This window comes from Pezoporus occidentalis, unplaced genomic scaffold (genome assembly GCF_034315485.1).
Source record: "Pezoporus occidentalis ecotype Australia unplaced genomic scaffold, CSIRO_AGI_Poc_V1 ctg4, whole genome shotgun sequence".
NCBI classification, from domain to species: domain Eukaryota; kingdom Metazoa; phylum Chordata; class Aves; order Psittaciformes; family Psittacidae; genus Pezoporus; species Pezoporus occidentalis.
The window spans coordinates 17,529,486-17,546,364 of NW_026915724.1; the positions used below are offsets into that span (position 1 = coordinate 17,529,486).

General features: G+C 42.7%; 1 protein-coding gene across 3 annotated transcripts in view; it reads right to left on the reverse strand.

Moving 5' to 3' along the window:
• Positions 1–16,879, reverse strand: part of CABLES1 (Cdk5 and Abl enzyme substrate 1) — a 71,707-nt gene that overhangs the window by 12,207 nt on the left and 42,621 nt on the right. For 2 of the 3 annotated variants that reach the window (XM_062632841.1, XM_062632843.1), the window contains exons 4-7: positions 13,924–14,001; positions 5,336–5,435; positions 3,690–3,846; positions 2,799–2,902 (exon numbers count right to left, since the gene is read on the reverse strand). In XM_062632841.1, coding sequence (XP_062488825.1) covers positions 2,799–2,902; positions 3,690–3,846; positions 5,336–5,435; positions 13,924–14,001 — 439 coding nt within the window. The remainder of the gene's footprint in view (positions 1–2,798; positions 2,903–3,689; positions 3,847–5,335; positions 5,436–13,923; positions 14,002–16,879) is intronic. The other variant, XM_062632842.1, reaches the window with a different exon arrangement.

Below are 16,879 nucleotides of genomic sequence, written 5' to 3' on the forward strand. Positions count from 1 at the left end.
AATATAGCATATCCTGCATGCTGCAGCCCAGCATCCACACTTGCTCATCCACACCACCCTGTGCTGCTCCCCTTCCTCTCACACACCTTCCCCCATTGCTCTGATACCCATAAGAAGGAGGGTACATGGAATATCTACAAGCTTGCAGCTGCCAAGCATTAATACTAAATGCTGCCCAAGTAACGAAACTTTAATTACAAGCTGCAACTCTCTGCACACAACACAATGTTTGGTGCTGACATCAGAGCTGCTCTCAGCTGCTCCAGCACTTGCAAAAGGCAGCAATTACTACTATGAGCTAGATTCTGCTCAGGACCAGAGAATGGTTTCAATCTGTGTGCAGCAGCCCCACAGCTCCGTGTCATTTGGCAGCGCTCTGTCACTACCTCGATGACTGTGCTCAGTCAGGGAAAAACACAGGTTTCTCACTGGCCTCAGACTGCAATTTGCTTTAATTGCTGATTTTTATATTTGGGAAAGAAAATTACTTGAAATTACAGCCTATTATGCTCCTGTTCACATTGATTGGAACTGCAGGGAGGGGGATTACCAGCTGAGTCAGGAAAGTCTAAGATGGATGTGAGTAAAGTCTCCTACACAGCCAATATAGCCCTATATTCCCTAGCTCATTGCACAAGCCCTCCTTACCCACAGCCTGAGTTGCAAAATCCTATTTAACCTTCAAGCTCCCAGGACACACTGGCACTACCTTTTCTCCCTTCTCTCGGCTGAAGGAAGTACCAGTCCGTTGAGAAATCTCAGCAGAGCACTGAAGAACAATCACAGACTCTCTGGTTTCTTACAAAGGTGTGCAGCTCTTACACAGCACTGCAGCTATGCTGCTTCAACCAGGGGCAGGCAAAATCCTTCCGTAAGAGAGCTCCTGGCATGTGCCTGTGATTCCCCCCAACAAAAGAAACACAGCACTTAATATCCTTCAGACCCTTCTCAGATCAGTGCCTGCCTTCAGAGAGAAGGGAGTGCTGCAAAAACCTTAGGCAGTGATGAAGAAATGACATCTGAAAGGCAAATTCAGGCAAAAAGTACCAAAATGTCAAATAAGGCAAAAGTAGTAATTAACCCCTAGAGAAAATGAAAGAGCTGGGAGAACCCTGTCAATTCAGATATATTGTTGATAACAATGATGTTAACAACTGCCCTTGAAGCCCATTTTTCACCTTTGAGGTATCCAACTGTACCTCTGTTGCAGTGGAAATTCCCAGTTAGCTCCTTTTTCCAATAGAAGTACAAATATGGACCTCAAGATTCTGTGGTTAACCAGCATATGGAAAAGAGGGGCACTGAATACCTACTCCTGGGTGGAAACCTCCCCAGCAGGATGCTATCCTGGCTGCACTATTTTAACTCACCCAATCGTATCCACCTCAACACCAAGCTGAAAAGGGATCAAAGATCTCAGATGATGCTACAGGACTCATTGCCTCGTGCACATTCACTGCCTAGGGAAGGTTAGAAACACAACCATGACTGCTAAAGCTATGTTCATTCTGTATGCCGGTTAACAATGTCTTTCTCTTTGAGGGAAGACAGTTCCCTGTCCATGACAATAACCGTATCAAAACCTAACAAATATTTTCCCACCCAGATGTAGTTGCCATAAAAGGTTGAAAGTTTGTGAGTTGGCAGGCAAAAATTGACTTGCCAACTGGCTGAAAGTAAGCAGACAACGTACTGCACTCCCCATTTGAAAACTTAGCACAAACACAACCTCAGAGCTCAATTCAACTTCTCTGTGCAACAGGCAAAACACTCCTGCCAGCAAGGAGGTAACCTTCAAATCTATGTGAAACACTTAAAATCCATTTATTTTGAAGAAGTAGCACCCAAGAGCCCTATTATCGAATACAGATGAGGTTGGGTTGCAGAAGAGAACCTACAAAGACTGTATCTTTACATACATTAGTAGTTTCTTAAATAACATCTTCTGTTCCAAGTTAGGTGAGGACATGGATGACACTTTAGACCTCAGTGTTTCAAATCCTATCCTATTTGTACATAGGTAAGAGTACTAGGTGACCACTTTGGAAAAAAAAATGCTTTTCCCTGCTGTCTACTATTACTTTGGGTGTATAATTCAGACAGATACATGCTCACACACATACAACGGCACTGCATCTTGCCACAGTCCTGCCAAAATAGCACACTGAAGTCTACAGACTTGGTGCAATTAAAACAAGCCTACAGAAGTCTCTCACCACAGAAATCATCGTGCTAGAGGACAGAACAAAGAACAGTTATGTGCCTGTATTGTTACGGGTTTGGATATAATGAAAAACATACAGGCTCTGCTATAATTGCTGCAATTAGAGGAAGAACTATCCCATGGTGAAATAAATACCTGGGAAACAAAGGCCCTACCAGACACCAAAGTGCTGTTCCGACGAGTGAAGGATAAGCATCAAAACACAACGCAACTTCATGACTTCAGAAAAACCCTAATGGGCATCCTCCGATTTTGTCACAGATGCCAATTAGAGGAAGTATAAATTTTCCTCTGAACGCGAGAGAATGAACACATTGTTCTAACAAGCCTTTCATCTAAAGCATTTATGAAATACAGCGGTAATGCTAGCATTTACTTTTGTAATACCTCCACGAGTTTGTTTTTACATGTCTTGGTAAGTGTCATTTAGAACAAAGCATTCCAAACAGCTGTTATTAGTAGATTAAAAATAATAATAATAATCTTCTTAAAATACAGCCAAATGTAACCTCAGCCTTCAAAATACTGTTACCAAAATTTACCTGTGCTACCCCTAATTTTGCATATCACTCACCATATATGAAGGGAATATTAAAACCCGCTTATGTTTGCCACATGGCCACTGGGGATCATCTAAAAGATTTGGGTCGTATTCAACAAAGTCTCCCAGGTCACTACCTATAAAACAAAGGTAAATATAAGAAAGGAATTCATTATATCAAGAAATCTCTGGACTTAATAGATAATGACACAGAAGAGGCAAATGACTTAATAGATAATGCACAAGATGATCTTCATGGAAGACTTTTGAGAGTTAAAAAGTTACCCTATATCTTGAAAACCCCAAGTATTTCAACACTAATAGAATTTGCAGAGATATAGAGGACCTACAGCTTATGAATTACCTAGTAAATGTGAAATTAGGGTTCACAGAACTGCAAAACTACGCAAAGCATCACAATGACTTCCTGGCAACAAGTTTTCATCTGTTTATGCAGATGTTTTGATTTGTTTCATTTAACGTGCCAAAATATCTTAAGCATACAGTGCTTTGGCTTATGTTTTGTGCCCAGCTTTGTAAACACAGCCCTTCCCAGCCTAATAAAGGTCATAAGTATGGTTTACACTTTCAGCTACTGTGTTGTCACTGTAAATTTTCCATAGCAAAGGAAGGTAATGATGAGCCTGATGCAGGAGGAACAAACAATGCCCGTGACAGGAGGAGGCATGCTGAGTGTCATCAGGGCTGTCAATACAGCCAGCAGTTTTGTTTACTTAACCTTCCATCATCTGTAAGCCAGCTTTGCTAAACAAACGGGGTATGAGCTGCATTTCACCCAACACGCGAGACTACATTTTGCTTAATTTAAGCAAATAGAAGAGCTTAAAATATGTCCATGCTCCACAACAGCTGCTTATCACCAGGATACCCAAGGATATTAAAATAAGCTTGTTGAGAAGTTACCTGCATCAATGCTCCCCTGGGTGCTGTTAGCTCTTGCCAAAGAAAGGCTACGATGGCTTGCATTGCGAAATTGGGAGAAGGACGAGGTGGAGTCTATCGTGTTTCTCCGAGTTCCCAGAGCATTGGTGGGAAACAGGAACTGTGTATAAGAAACCGTCTAAAAGGAAAGTCAGAAGAGACAGTTACTCTTAACCCAGCTCAGTCACAGCAGGATGCCTTCTGGTGCATCGCAGTCAGAAGCAAGGGAAGCTAAATTAGCAGAGGATTTTCTGGGTTTAATAGTTAGGCATAAATGAATAAGCACCAGTCACCTACATTTGATTCAGTGCAGTCAGTTTCCCCATGAAAAAAAAAAAAGCATTTCAAAGGCATTAGTTCTTCAACGAAACCACACACACACAGGCACTAATACACTGGATTTACAAAATCCTACTCAAGGGTCAGATTTAAAAATAGGTCTGTTTGGCTGGGTTTTGGCTGGGTGTTTTCTGTGGGCCTTCCCTGTAGCAGATTTCAGCTGCTTCTTTACTGAAACAGCATCGTTTATATGGGTCCCTCAGCACAGATGTGCCAGAGGCAAATCAGCTGAATGTTACTGAAATTAAGCACTTTCTCTGGTATTTTTCTCCTTCAGTATTTTGCCTGGCAGAGTCTTACTGGTGTAGTAAGTGAGCTCCAGTTTGTAGCAATGGTTGCAGGAGATCATTTACTGCCTCTCAACATGGACTAAGTGTGAATGAAGAACTTGTGACAAAATTATTTTTAGACCACACTGCTTCTCTGCCTGTATCCCTGGCCAGGAATAGGCAAAGCCTTGCTTCTCGTTGGTTTGTTGTCCAAAAATAACATTATTTGAAGAAAAAAAAAGAGTCTCAGGCTCTGGACTGGTTTACGATGAAGTCAGAACAGGTATCAAATAAAACATGTGAGCTTTCATTCATTTATAAGCAAACAGATTGTCCTCAGGAATTTACAGCCTGTGGTCTGGCCTGACACCTGGTTAAGTGAGCACACCATGTGTAGCAGCGTTGACCGAGGGCCTCTAAATCCACCTATGACAGCAGACTGGGTAAACTGAACTATAAAAAGTAAATCAGGCTTTCAGCAAAAACTGTTTTCATGTATGAGTTGTTTAAAATGGATCATTTTCCTTAAAGATTTGTAACTGCTTATTCTATTCAAGCGAATAAACTCCTGGATTTTTAAATATCAGATTTGTGCTACTGTCTTCCTGCTCTGTGAGAAAACACACTGTTAAGCCAAAGTTATTTTATTAAATAAAATTGAGAGCAAACAAAATTACAGCTTACAACTCTCAACAGAAATTATTTTCAAGCCCCTGACAATATACTCTGCAGTGATACCTCCTGCTAGAGCCAGGGGAAGGCTGCACAATTCAGCAATGCTTTACAGACTGAGATGTTGCCAGAGGCAAATTTCAAGGAGACAGAGTTGTTCACATTGACAGCTTGGGCAGTCGTCCTGAATTTCTGCTAAGCTTATTTGCAGTTTGCACAGGCTGTGCTTTAACTACTGTGTTACACTGCATGTTATAACCTAGGTTTGTATTTGTGCCTGTTATTAGTTAAGCTATTTTCACCCTTATTACATAAACTCTAATGGAGTAGGAACAGAAGCATCCCCACCTTCCCGTCCGCTCCGAGCTCCACACCTTCAAGACCAATTATCTCTTTCAGACATACTCCAGTAGAATGGCACTGGCGTCCACCGTCCAGCTTCGTATCCCTGGGAAACAGAAACCAGAGCAGAAACAGCTCTTAATACCAATGCCTTGTTCACCTTCCACCACCCAATGCTGAAATGAGGTAGCGGCATTAATCCAAACATGCCCATGCAAAGCACAGACCAGACATCTTTTCCTACCAGAAGCATTTGTTACATTACATACGTTATAGAGAAAACCCTCACTTTGTTCCAGGCTGCACCCCTTACCCCACCTATGGTGCAGATCAATGTTCCCTACTGCTGGGTGCCTCTTGACAAACCCTGGTATTGGGAAGCAAGTGAAGTCATACACACTTCAGGTGAGATCCAGCAACTGAGACTGAACACTTGCCTGCCACATATCTAGCAGACGGATGCTCCCAGCGTGTATACCCACATCCCCCTGAGCTGCTGGACAGAGCTTTGTCCATTGTCCATGAAAGCCTCCGGGAGGGATTCCTGCTCCTCTGAGTGCAGGACAGTGTCCAAAGCCCTGTGACCTGCCAGCAAAAGAAACCCGGCACTCCATTGCCTGGGATGGAAACTTGGGGATCTACTTGAGGACTGACCCACTTGGCACCTTAGTCTTGGAAGAAAATGATATGACCAAGACAACAAAGTTGTATCCCATGCTTTAGCCTCAAGATCAGAATGTGAGTGAAGGCAAGAAAGACTTTGAGCAAACCTGTGCTCTGTGAGTGACAACCATATACAACTCCAAAGTATTTCTCTCGCAATATTTTCCTGGCTGATTTCCGTCGAGGTCCAAATATGTGTGGAAGACATGCTAACACTGAGGCAGGGAGAAGCCCTGCAGGCTCTTCACCCAACTGCAGGGAGACGGGCTGTCTCATAGTGTGTCTCTGCACATCCTGTTCCTTGCCTTTCTTTTCCAACCTGTCACTCACTTTATTTCTCTGAAACATAGCAACTGATGAGTCCCCAATAAATCATGTATCTCAGTGCTGGAAAAATCCAACCCATCTATCTGCTGGAAAACATACTCCTGTGACAAAGGAAAAGACTGTATCAAGTTTCTAATCCCAACAAAGTCATCTTAGTTCTTTGATTGGGGTTCACTTAGCACAGTGTCACATTATCATTCCTGTTTCCTGATACCATGTTACTGAGGAGCTGGACAAATAATTACACAAAAATAACCCTCTGTCAGAGGCACGGGATTAGCTTCTCTGCTCTTGTGTGGAACATGCTTAAAGGAACTATTTCTCATAGAGATAAATGTCACACAGTAGCCATTTCAGCAGGTTTTATCTACAAAAACACACAACCTGAGGACACCCCAAACTGAAAACAAATTATCGCAATTAACTGAAATAATAACACAACAATTTAGTTCCCTTCCACTCAAACCCTTACGGACACAGAGTAAGAAGTGATGCCGTGACGACTTTGGCAGCAAGTCACAGAGAAATTTCCCCATGCAATTAGCAGGCAAGGATAGACAACCCAGTAATTCATCAAATGGAAATCCGGCACCCTTTGAAGAGTCAGCACAGCAGAGCTTTAAAAAGCAAAAAGAGCATCTCCTGGGACTGCATGACTGCTCTGGGAGCAGGGTGAGCTGGCACATGTGAGCACACACGGGAATAATTCCTGGGCATTAGCTGAAGATCAATGGACATTAATGGCTCCTTTTTCCCATCTTTCTGATGTTTCAGGGCCCTGTGAAACAACACTGCAGTCATTCTCCCTCATCCCAGGTGTTTTGCAAGGGCTACTTAAGGTCTTCCCCTCCTCTACATATGCTCTGTATTTGAAGGCAGTATATGATTGTGTTGTAAAAAAGAGTAATAAAATATTACAGTTTGGAGAGAAACCTGTCCATAAACCTGAGAATTAAACTCCTTCTCCTGAGAAAAATCAGTACTAAACAATGTGCAGTTCCTTACCGGTGTATAAATGGAAAGGCTCATTTTAGCTTTTACACATCTTTCTCTCACTGGTAAATGATCTCAGTGAACGCCTAATAAGATTACTAGGTGACTTTACTGTATCCTTTCTGAGTTCCCTGCCACTAGATCAACACCAAGCTAGTCAAGTTTTCGCAGGACACACCTTGATCTTTTTTTCCCTCCCTTCTATTACAGTCAAAAGCTCATGAATGCCTCAGCAAAACTCTTGCTGGGAGACCAAGCTCAAGGGCTCCCACCCTGCAGTTAGGGGAGCCCCAGCACTGCTGCTTCCTTCCCACATCCCCAGAATCCCAAGAGCAACTAGGAAAGACCTGGGGGATGCCCCCACTTTGCTCTCTCCAAACGGGTAAGTTGTGCCTTGGGAACGGTCAGGACGGTTGTTTGGGTACCAGTGCTGCCAAGCACTGCCACCCAGTTGTTCTTCAGGACAAATGGCATGGCACCACAGTCAGTGGGCCCCACAAGCCAGAAGCATATGGAGGATAGGCAATTCATACAAAAAGATCAAGCTTTCACTGTGTTTATTAGGTTACTGATGGGACTGAGGAAGTGCGCAAACCAATATCCAGTAGTAAAAGGTGCTTTCAAAATGCAGAGTAGGAAAGATGGTCCTTACCAAAAGAGGCTTTTAAATGATGAAAAGTTTCCTCTTCCTCATTTTTGATTTTCCTATTTTCCAAAAGCTTTGCTTTTTAACAAAGTTTTCAAGGGATTCAAGCAGACACCAAAAAGCAAAACTAAATTGTGAGAACTTAATCCTACCACCTTAACTTCGAGCAGGGAAGGCTTGAGGAACTTAGAAAATCGGGGATGACGTTTCCTTAGAAAGCAAAAAAACAGATCCCAGTTTCTGACAAAGTTTGGGGAGTTACCTTGATTTACACCAAGCTCTAGATATCCTACCCGTACATACCATTTCCAGAAAGCTGAGCAGAGTTATAAATTACACTCAGAAATAAGCATATTGTTTCAGTTATCCAGGACTGCAGAAAAAAAAAAGGCTTCTCCCCTAAGAGTTCACAGATTTTATTGCAACAGTACCAGGTGACTTGGGATCCCAAATCTGTTGTGGGACAGTGAAAAGCTTTACTGAGCAGGGAAGGTAAGAATCAAAACAGGAAATCTCACCATGCCTTTTATTAGCCAGGCCAGGATTAACAGAACAGAAATTGGATGCTATTACCTTTGGAAGTATAGCATTTCTTTAATGAATCAAACGTTACACTTTGACATGATCTCCAAAGCCCTATGCAAGACTCCTGCTGGGTACTTGCTCTTTAAATGACAGCAACAGTTGAACACTTTAACCTGTGAATAATTTAGGAGTCCATTAGGTATTAAATAGATTTTAAGGTACATGAAAAAGCCTTCTGCTTATTGCAAGATGGCATCTGATAATTATTTAGAGATGTAAACCTTTTGTGCCTGTATTTTATGCTTAGCGATTGCTGACTGTTAAGGTTTATTCTAAAAGCAGAAGTAGTTCATGAGACAACAAGAAAAGATACTGTTCTTATCCATGACTGTAAACAATTTCTACTTATTGTCTCTGTAGGGACAAGGACAATGACAGCTTTGGAAAAGACATGCTGCCAGCCAGTCCAGCAGTGGATCTCCTGCTGCCTAAGACTGCCTGCTTTAATTGACCAAGGGCTATCAGATCCTAATGATACAAAAATTCCACTGGGGAAGAATAGCACGGAATTTGGTAACAAATCTAAGGACCTATCAGGGTATTCTGCTTTGCTGTGAGCTTATTGCTACAACCCCTACGGCCATTTAAATTTTTCCTGTAAATATGCCATTAGTACTGCTAGAACAACAACTCCAGTGGCAATTTACAGGGAGAGGAGGAGGAAAAAACCCTGGAACGATGTTTTTAATGGGCCAGTATCATTCTTCTCTCTCCAAACATATTCAGTTGTCAGCATGTCGGCGGCTCCTGACCTGATGTTTTGCCCAATGCAGAGTAAAAGTTCAAAATTTAAACCTATTAGGTTTTGGAGACTCATTGCTTCATTTCAATCTAAGAGAACAGGGCAACTCACAAAAATGAGCAATGGTGGCTCTATAAAATTCATACATGAGATGATTACCTTTGAAGTGTCTTGTTGAGGGAAAAAAAAGGAAAAAAAAGGATTTATATCCCCTTATGTAAAGCTAATATGCACTTGGTTTTTTGTTCAATTTAGGAGAAGCAGGGAAAATGGGCAATGGTAAAGAAAAGCAGGGATATTTCAGTTTCCCTATTATCGGCAAAACCCAGATAGTTATTCTTCCCCAGGCCTATGGAACGATAAAAGCTCAGGAAAAGCACTCGAGATTAATGACTTAATCAAAACTGCCTCACATACAAAAATTTCACTGGGGAAGAACAGCAAGGAACTTATAACAAATCTAAGGACCTAACAGAGTGTTCTGCTTTGCTGTGTGATTACTGCTACCACCCCTACGGCCATGTAGATTTCTCCTGTAAATATTCCTGTTTTCCACACTCACTAAAATGTTTGTTACCTGACTTGCCATATAACTGATGGCAGGGGTGCAGCATGCAAGACGACCTTACCTAAATGCTTCTTCTTGCCTTATTTTGCATATGACTTTCTTACCCAGTTCAAACACTGAAGATGAACAAAGATGTCAGAGTTTAGATAATAATGAAGCCCGCTGGGAATACCTGGTGTCAAACAACAATCAAACTCATTGACTGTTGTAGCTACATGTTATTGGGAGTGATGGTATTGAAAATTTCTTGCTCTCAGCATCACTGAACTCATCAGTGTCCTGGCCAGCACTTAGTTAAGTTCAAAGTTAAATTCAGCAGTGATTTATCTTTGGAAACTGGATGAAGCTGGTTTGTAGCATTTCTGAGAAGGACGCAAATTCTTTTTTATCTAACAACTTGCTGCTTTAATTCAGAAAAATGGTCCACTTCCTGGGCCTCAATCTATTTAATTACTCATATTGCATTATTTCCCTTAACTGGAGGAAAGTTTAGTCAGACGAATACCTACATTCTTGTCAAGACAGCAATATTCAAGCACTATTCCTGCTCCAGGTAAGCTTCTAACCACTTAATTAATTCAGTGACATGAAGAATAAAAGATGAGGTGAATTGGCCATTTTCATAAGAACATGCACTATCTGATGCTCTGGATTTTCCGTCCTGTTGCTCATCACCTCCAGCCTCAGTGGCAGTCAGTCACTGTGAGCCCAGCAGCATGACACCACCAGCTTTCCTCCTCCCCCAGGTCCTCTAGATTCATCTTCTGGGCAGGACTGGAAGCTCTTAAAAGATTCTTACAATACCACAAAATAAAATATCATCAGAATAGGTATAATTTGTGAATTAACAAAAACAAGCCTAAAAAGTCCCTTTCAAAAACATGGGTTTTAATTGTGAACATTATGCGTGCCAAATGAAAAACCCAACAACACAATGGAACTGTAAACCCATCTAACTACACCCTGTGTAGGGGCTAATGACTTTGGGCTGGAACACTGCAGGAAGCTGGTGGCTAAGGGAAGCCAGCAGGCAAGATGCTCCGTGCCTCTTTCAGCTCCTGACTTGCAGTATAGCCTTCCTTACATTGCTTTCATGTGGCTGTGAATGCTCTCACAGCTGCTCTGCTGCTCTAGATGGGGGAAGAAAAGCATGCTCTGGTCCTGTCCATTACCCTGCTCTTGGCCACGGAAACAGATGAAGCTGTGCCCGTCTTCACACCACCAGCAAAGATGCCAGCACTCTTAACGCAGTCAGACCTAGAGAGCATTTATAGCCCAGATCTACAAAAGTACCTGCCTCTCAGTGGCTCCAGCAGGAGATACGACATCTCAAAGCCTCTGTCAATTCAGTTTTAATTTTCCCCTTTTCCCTTACACAAAAGCGCTGTAAGCCAAAGCACTAAGTTTCCATCAGATACAAGGTACAGACAAAATTTCAAGGACAGAAAGTTTTAGTGATTACTTCTGTTCATGACCTTTTTCCTCCCCACCACATCACTCTCAGCTTTGTGCTTTCCATTTGTCTTCAGCATAACGAAGAAAACTAGAGAAAGTAATTCCCCTGGTACAGGGTGTCCTTCATTCTCAGCCCTAGCAAGTACCACCAAATTGGCCTTTTGAAATCACAACAGAAAAACCTGTCACTCTGGATGGAGTATGTTTCCCTTCAAAAGCACACTGCCAGCCACACTCTGGTGAGGCTGCCTGGGAGGGGCATTTGGGAAACATTTCTCAGGGGATAGCTCAAACCTCATCCTCTCACATACTCTCATGGCTCCCCTCCCCTCATCCCCCAGACCTCCATTTGTACTTGTAGAACCACTTAAAAACACAGCTTGGGGGTTTGGGGAGGGCTCTCACTATTGTAGCTTGACCTCAGCATGGAGGGTGGGCAAGCAAGGGCTGCAGCCTGGAGTACGCTGCTTGCACATGGTTAGTAGGGGGTGATGCTGCCTCATGCACCCCAGCCAAGTACATAGATTTCAGCTGTGATGGCAGGGACTGCCTTTCAGACAGGTTTTTAAAATGAAGCTGTTAGTGCAGCTTAGCTGCCGGCACCCATACAGTAGGGCTCTTCTGTGCTGCCTACAATGTAATGGGGACTGGCAGCCTCCTCAAAACACAGCTGTGCTTGTACATCTTCTTGCTGGCCTCAATGCCCATGAGTCAGAGCAGAGGTGGAGAAGCAGCGACAGCTCCACCATGTGCTCCTCTCACATGGAACAGTCCTCCCTGCATGCACATTCACCCTCCTCTCCTGCTCCTGCCAGGGCTCATCCCAGTCTCACTGCAGATGTGCCCATGGCTCCTTGCATCGATTTATGTTTGTAAACCATTCAGTAATGCTTGCAGAACATAAACCAGTTCCGACGTCTTGCCCAGGGACAGACATGAGCAATCCAGAGGTTCAGAGAAAGCAAAGGCCAAAGGATGCTGTCACTACAGAACTTCAAAAGCGTACCAGTGTCTCTCCCCATTCCTACTACACATCCAAAATGTGCAATGAAGTGAGCAAGCACTGTGCAGCCTTAACAGAGTGCCTACAGTTTATGCTATACTGCCTCATCTGTTCTTTGCACCAGCTGTTCCTAGAAGGAGGTGCCACTGAGTTGTTTCTCTCTTCCTCTGATGCTCTGGAAGAAAGACAGAGGGCATTTTTTTAATGTTGTGGGTTTTTTTAGCAAAGGGAACAGGCTGGGCTTCATTGTTTTGTACTGGCACTTGGTACCTTCTCGGCCCATGGTTTCTTGCTGAGCGAGCATGGTACAAGATAATTACATGCTGAAATAACGTTTAGGTTTGCAGCTGGCTTTGTAACTGCTGTAATTCAGAAGGTGTAACTAGTCATCAGCATTTCAAAATACATTCACTTTTCAATAGAGGCAATTTCCACCGGGCAATGACCATAAATGAATGACAATAAACCCCAAAAGAGCAAACAAACCCACAAGTCCGTCAAGAATTTGCCTGATGAGTCATCCCAGTTAAATTAAGAGAAAAAATTTACTTTAAGAGACAGAAGAGCAAGTCGACTCTCCTACAAAGGTGCCTCCTTTCAGTTCTGCATTAAAAATAATCTCCCTTTGTTTTGAATTAGTGATGCACAAGCAGCTTGTGGCAAACAATCCTCAGAATTAAGCAGAGCTGCTAATAAATATGAAGCCAAATTCATCCTTTATGCACTTGACGAATTTGAATCTAGATGATTTACGGGTCTTTCAAACCCACCTCAGTGTATTAACTGAGTATTTCCCCCAAATTCTGTGACCTGCGAGTGCTGAGCCAATCCAACTACAGGTAACTCAGCTGTCCCGAGTGGCTCTGGTGGCCAGGCTTTACTCCTCTGCCCCAGGGGCACAGAGCTGCCACAAACAAGCACTGCCCTTCCCAACCTTGCACTGTGTCTCTGAAGGCACCCAACAAGCTGCGCCCCAGAGCCTGGCAGGCAATGTCTCCCAGCTAAATCCAGTTTCTACCACAGGTCTAGTTGAGGGTTACAAGGCAGCTCCACGGGTGCTGCTTACACCAGCTAAGAATCTGCGTGGTAATATGGACAAAAGAACCTTTCTGGTACTATGGCCAAAACAAGCTGTTTTCAATGACTGAACGATCTGACCAATGGCCAAATGTACAATGAAAAGGTATTATGTTTAAATCTAAGTATTTCTCTATCGTTCTGGAAATCTAGATACCACAGCACCACATTTGCATAGGAGAATAAGAAATCTAAGACTGCTTATAAAAAATGTTCTGTCTAGAGTACTTGTTTTGTCACAGATGAGTGAAGTCAGAAGACACAATAAAAACAGTGCATTTTTCAAGAACATTTATTTCAGGGGAGTAGTTTCTTCCAGTTTCATAATCAAAGACACCACAACACATATATATAAACTGGGGACTGAGAGTTGTAGTTTTAACCTGGTCATGTTCCACAAGGCAAATATATCTAACTGCATTTATCTACTCAGAGCAGATACATAAAAGCAATACCCTCCATCATGCTGTTGTCCATTATCAGGTCTACATGCAGGCCCAGAAAGACTATGTAGTACATGTATAAATATACATACCCGACTTGGGTACAGTCTCGATATGGCAGCACTGAAAATATGCTACAGAAGGATCTTCTGCTGCTGATAAGGACTATTCTAAAATATAAAAGAAAATAAAAGAAATCAAAGACTAAAATTAAAAAAATTCCACCACAACAAGCAAAGCAACAGATGTTATCGCTGAGGAATTCATAATCATAAAGCTTTCATGACGGATAATTTCTCCCTCTTTTTTATCTTACAAGCACAAGGGTATTATGCTACTGAGTCTTTACAGAAGTGCTGAAGCCTGTGCCATCCCTTACACAGTGAATGAGCAGTGCAGTTCCATCCCCTATACAAGCTTTCTGGAAAGACTATTTTGAATACATTACTTAGAACCTAGGATAGATGTTTTTCTAGTGAAAGGAGACCTAGTAACAAGAGCTCACCCAGAGAAGCAAGGAGTCAATCTCACAACTCACCACTATAGCTGAAACTAAACAGACAAATACAGCAACTCAGGTGATGCACACCACCACTCTGTGGTGGACTTGGAGTTTGCTTTTATTGGAAGAGAACTTCCACAGGCTGGTTGTGACCTTTCTCTGCTAAACCGAAGGACTCCCTTGATTTTCAGCTTCCTGTTCCTGAAATAGCCTTATTCATGGCTGAAGTCAAAGGTTGCTATTATTATAAGCTTTCAGATCCTTTCACTGTTTTCTAGGCTCCTCCATGAATCTTCTCCAGCTTTTCCCCATCACCCTCCTTGGTCTCTAGGCAGCATCACTAGCCTCAGCAGTTGCACAGATGGCAGATATGAACATTGTACCTTTCAGTCTTAACCTTAAGATCAGTGTCTAGCCGTGATGACCCACAAGTGCCTGTGCTCAATAATCACATTAGCCCTCTTGGTTATGATGCTGCATGACTGATTCAACAGTTCCTTGCCCCTTCTCCTCCAGTGCCACGCCTATCTCAGCCACTAACTGCAAGTGCTGAATCCTTCCTCCTGTAAGCATGGCATGTCTTCATTCCTTATAGGCAAGTAGTTCAAGATGTGGCTACAGGAAATCATACATTATCTGCCTGCACAGAGATTATCTCAGAATACTGGCCACTGTTCCAACAAACACAGTGTATTTTTAATCAGTCTCCAAATCTCTGCATCAAAGTCATAGTATTTAATCAAGTACCTTAGAGCAACCTATCTGTCTTACAGCCATATCATTGCCTTTAGCTGTCAAGCTCTGATGTATCATTAAACAACATCAAAACCACCCTGAGTCAAGAACCACCTTCCACGAAACTGAATGGACTGCCAATAGCTATATTATACTTTGGGGAGATGCAGATTGGCAAGAAGCTAAAAGCAGCCTGATTAAGATGTAAGATAAAGAATGCCAATAAATAACTGATTGTTTATAAATACAGCCTCTTTCCTTATTACCTTCAGGACATCAACAACTCTACAATTGTACAACATACACTGAGAAAGCCCTTTTTCTTTCTAAAGTTGGCCAACAGGCTGCATCACCTCAAATTCCTCTGAGAGACAGTGATGGCTATTTGTGCCATCTTCTAATGTGACTGGTGTTACAATTTACTGATATTTTATGCTTCTAAAAATCTCCACTTGTGGTCCAAATGCTAGAATATACTCCTAGGTTGGTTGTCCAGGCTATTGCAGCTCCGTGCTCTGCTCTCCAGCATTGATTTCACGACATCGTGTGCCACAGATCTGTACGTAAGGGTTTCAGCTCAATTTTTCATCCTTTGTCCTACAATGGTCAGTCAGACAACAAACCCTAGCAAGCTATTTTGTTCTTTACTGACTGAAAACCACCATATGCACCCATAAATCTTGTACCAGTTATGCTGTAATTAAAACACTGCTTCCTTAAGGGACCAGCTTAGTCATCGTTCTTGGAAAAGATTTAGAACCCCAAGAGAGCTGCTGCATGTAATGCTTGGAAAAATGCAGAATGATCAATTTTCTTCCTCCTGGATCATTCCATTACAGCAATCCTATTTTCTCCCTTGAAAGCAAAGGGGTATTTACCCTTTAATAAATGAAGGGTTTCTAATAATAAACATGCATACCAGCATCAGAAGAAGTTCTCCTGCCACAGCAGAAGTATGATCTCATTGTTTGTCTGAATGCTGTAACACTCCTTACCTATGGTAAATATCTCATATCCTGTAAGATGGTCTCCTGGTGCAGCAGTAAGCTACAGAGTGGAGGGGGGGAAAAATTTCTAACATTTGAGAAAGGCAATCCACAAGCAAAAAAACCCGGCATGTGATTAATTTCGTGCTTGCCACTGTTTATTGCTGAATGGCTGGCTACTCACAACAGCTTGCTTGTTCCCTGGAAGCCTTGTTTGCTGATGTATGAAACTTGGCACAGACTTCGAGGCTGACATCAGAAAGTATCTTTGAATTTGGAAAACCACGGTACCCACTAAGAGCATTTCCCCCACTCCCTCTGGCTCCTTCTGGAAATACAGCTCTTCCGCCAATGCCCTACAACTACCTAAAAAACACCCAACTCTTAAAGGGAATACTCTGCTTCCATGTCGAGAAGCAGACACAACAGCGGGAAGTAACCATAGAAGGCTTGCTGTATCAGAAGAAATCAGACCAGAAAGGAAATAAGAAGCACCAGCCCAGCCTCTATTCTTTTTCAGACTTCTTTCCCTTGGGACCCAAGTATCGCTTTCTTTCCACAAACTGGGACTCTCTTTACATACAGATCTCCCAGGCAAAGCAGGAGAGAAGCCCATGGCCTCCACTGCCAAGATGACACAAAACTTCACCTGCATGGCTGATGGAGGGGGCTGGTGCAAAACAGCCTTAGGAGCTGGACCGGAGGAGAAGCAGGAAAGGCAGTGGTCAGAAGCTCATCACTGAGGGATAAAATGACATTTTATTTAGAGGTCTGATGATATACACAGAAAACAAAACCTGAGGGCCTGCAATGGTTTGCTGGGGC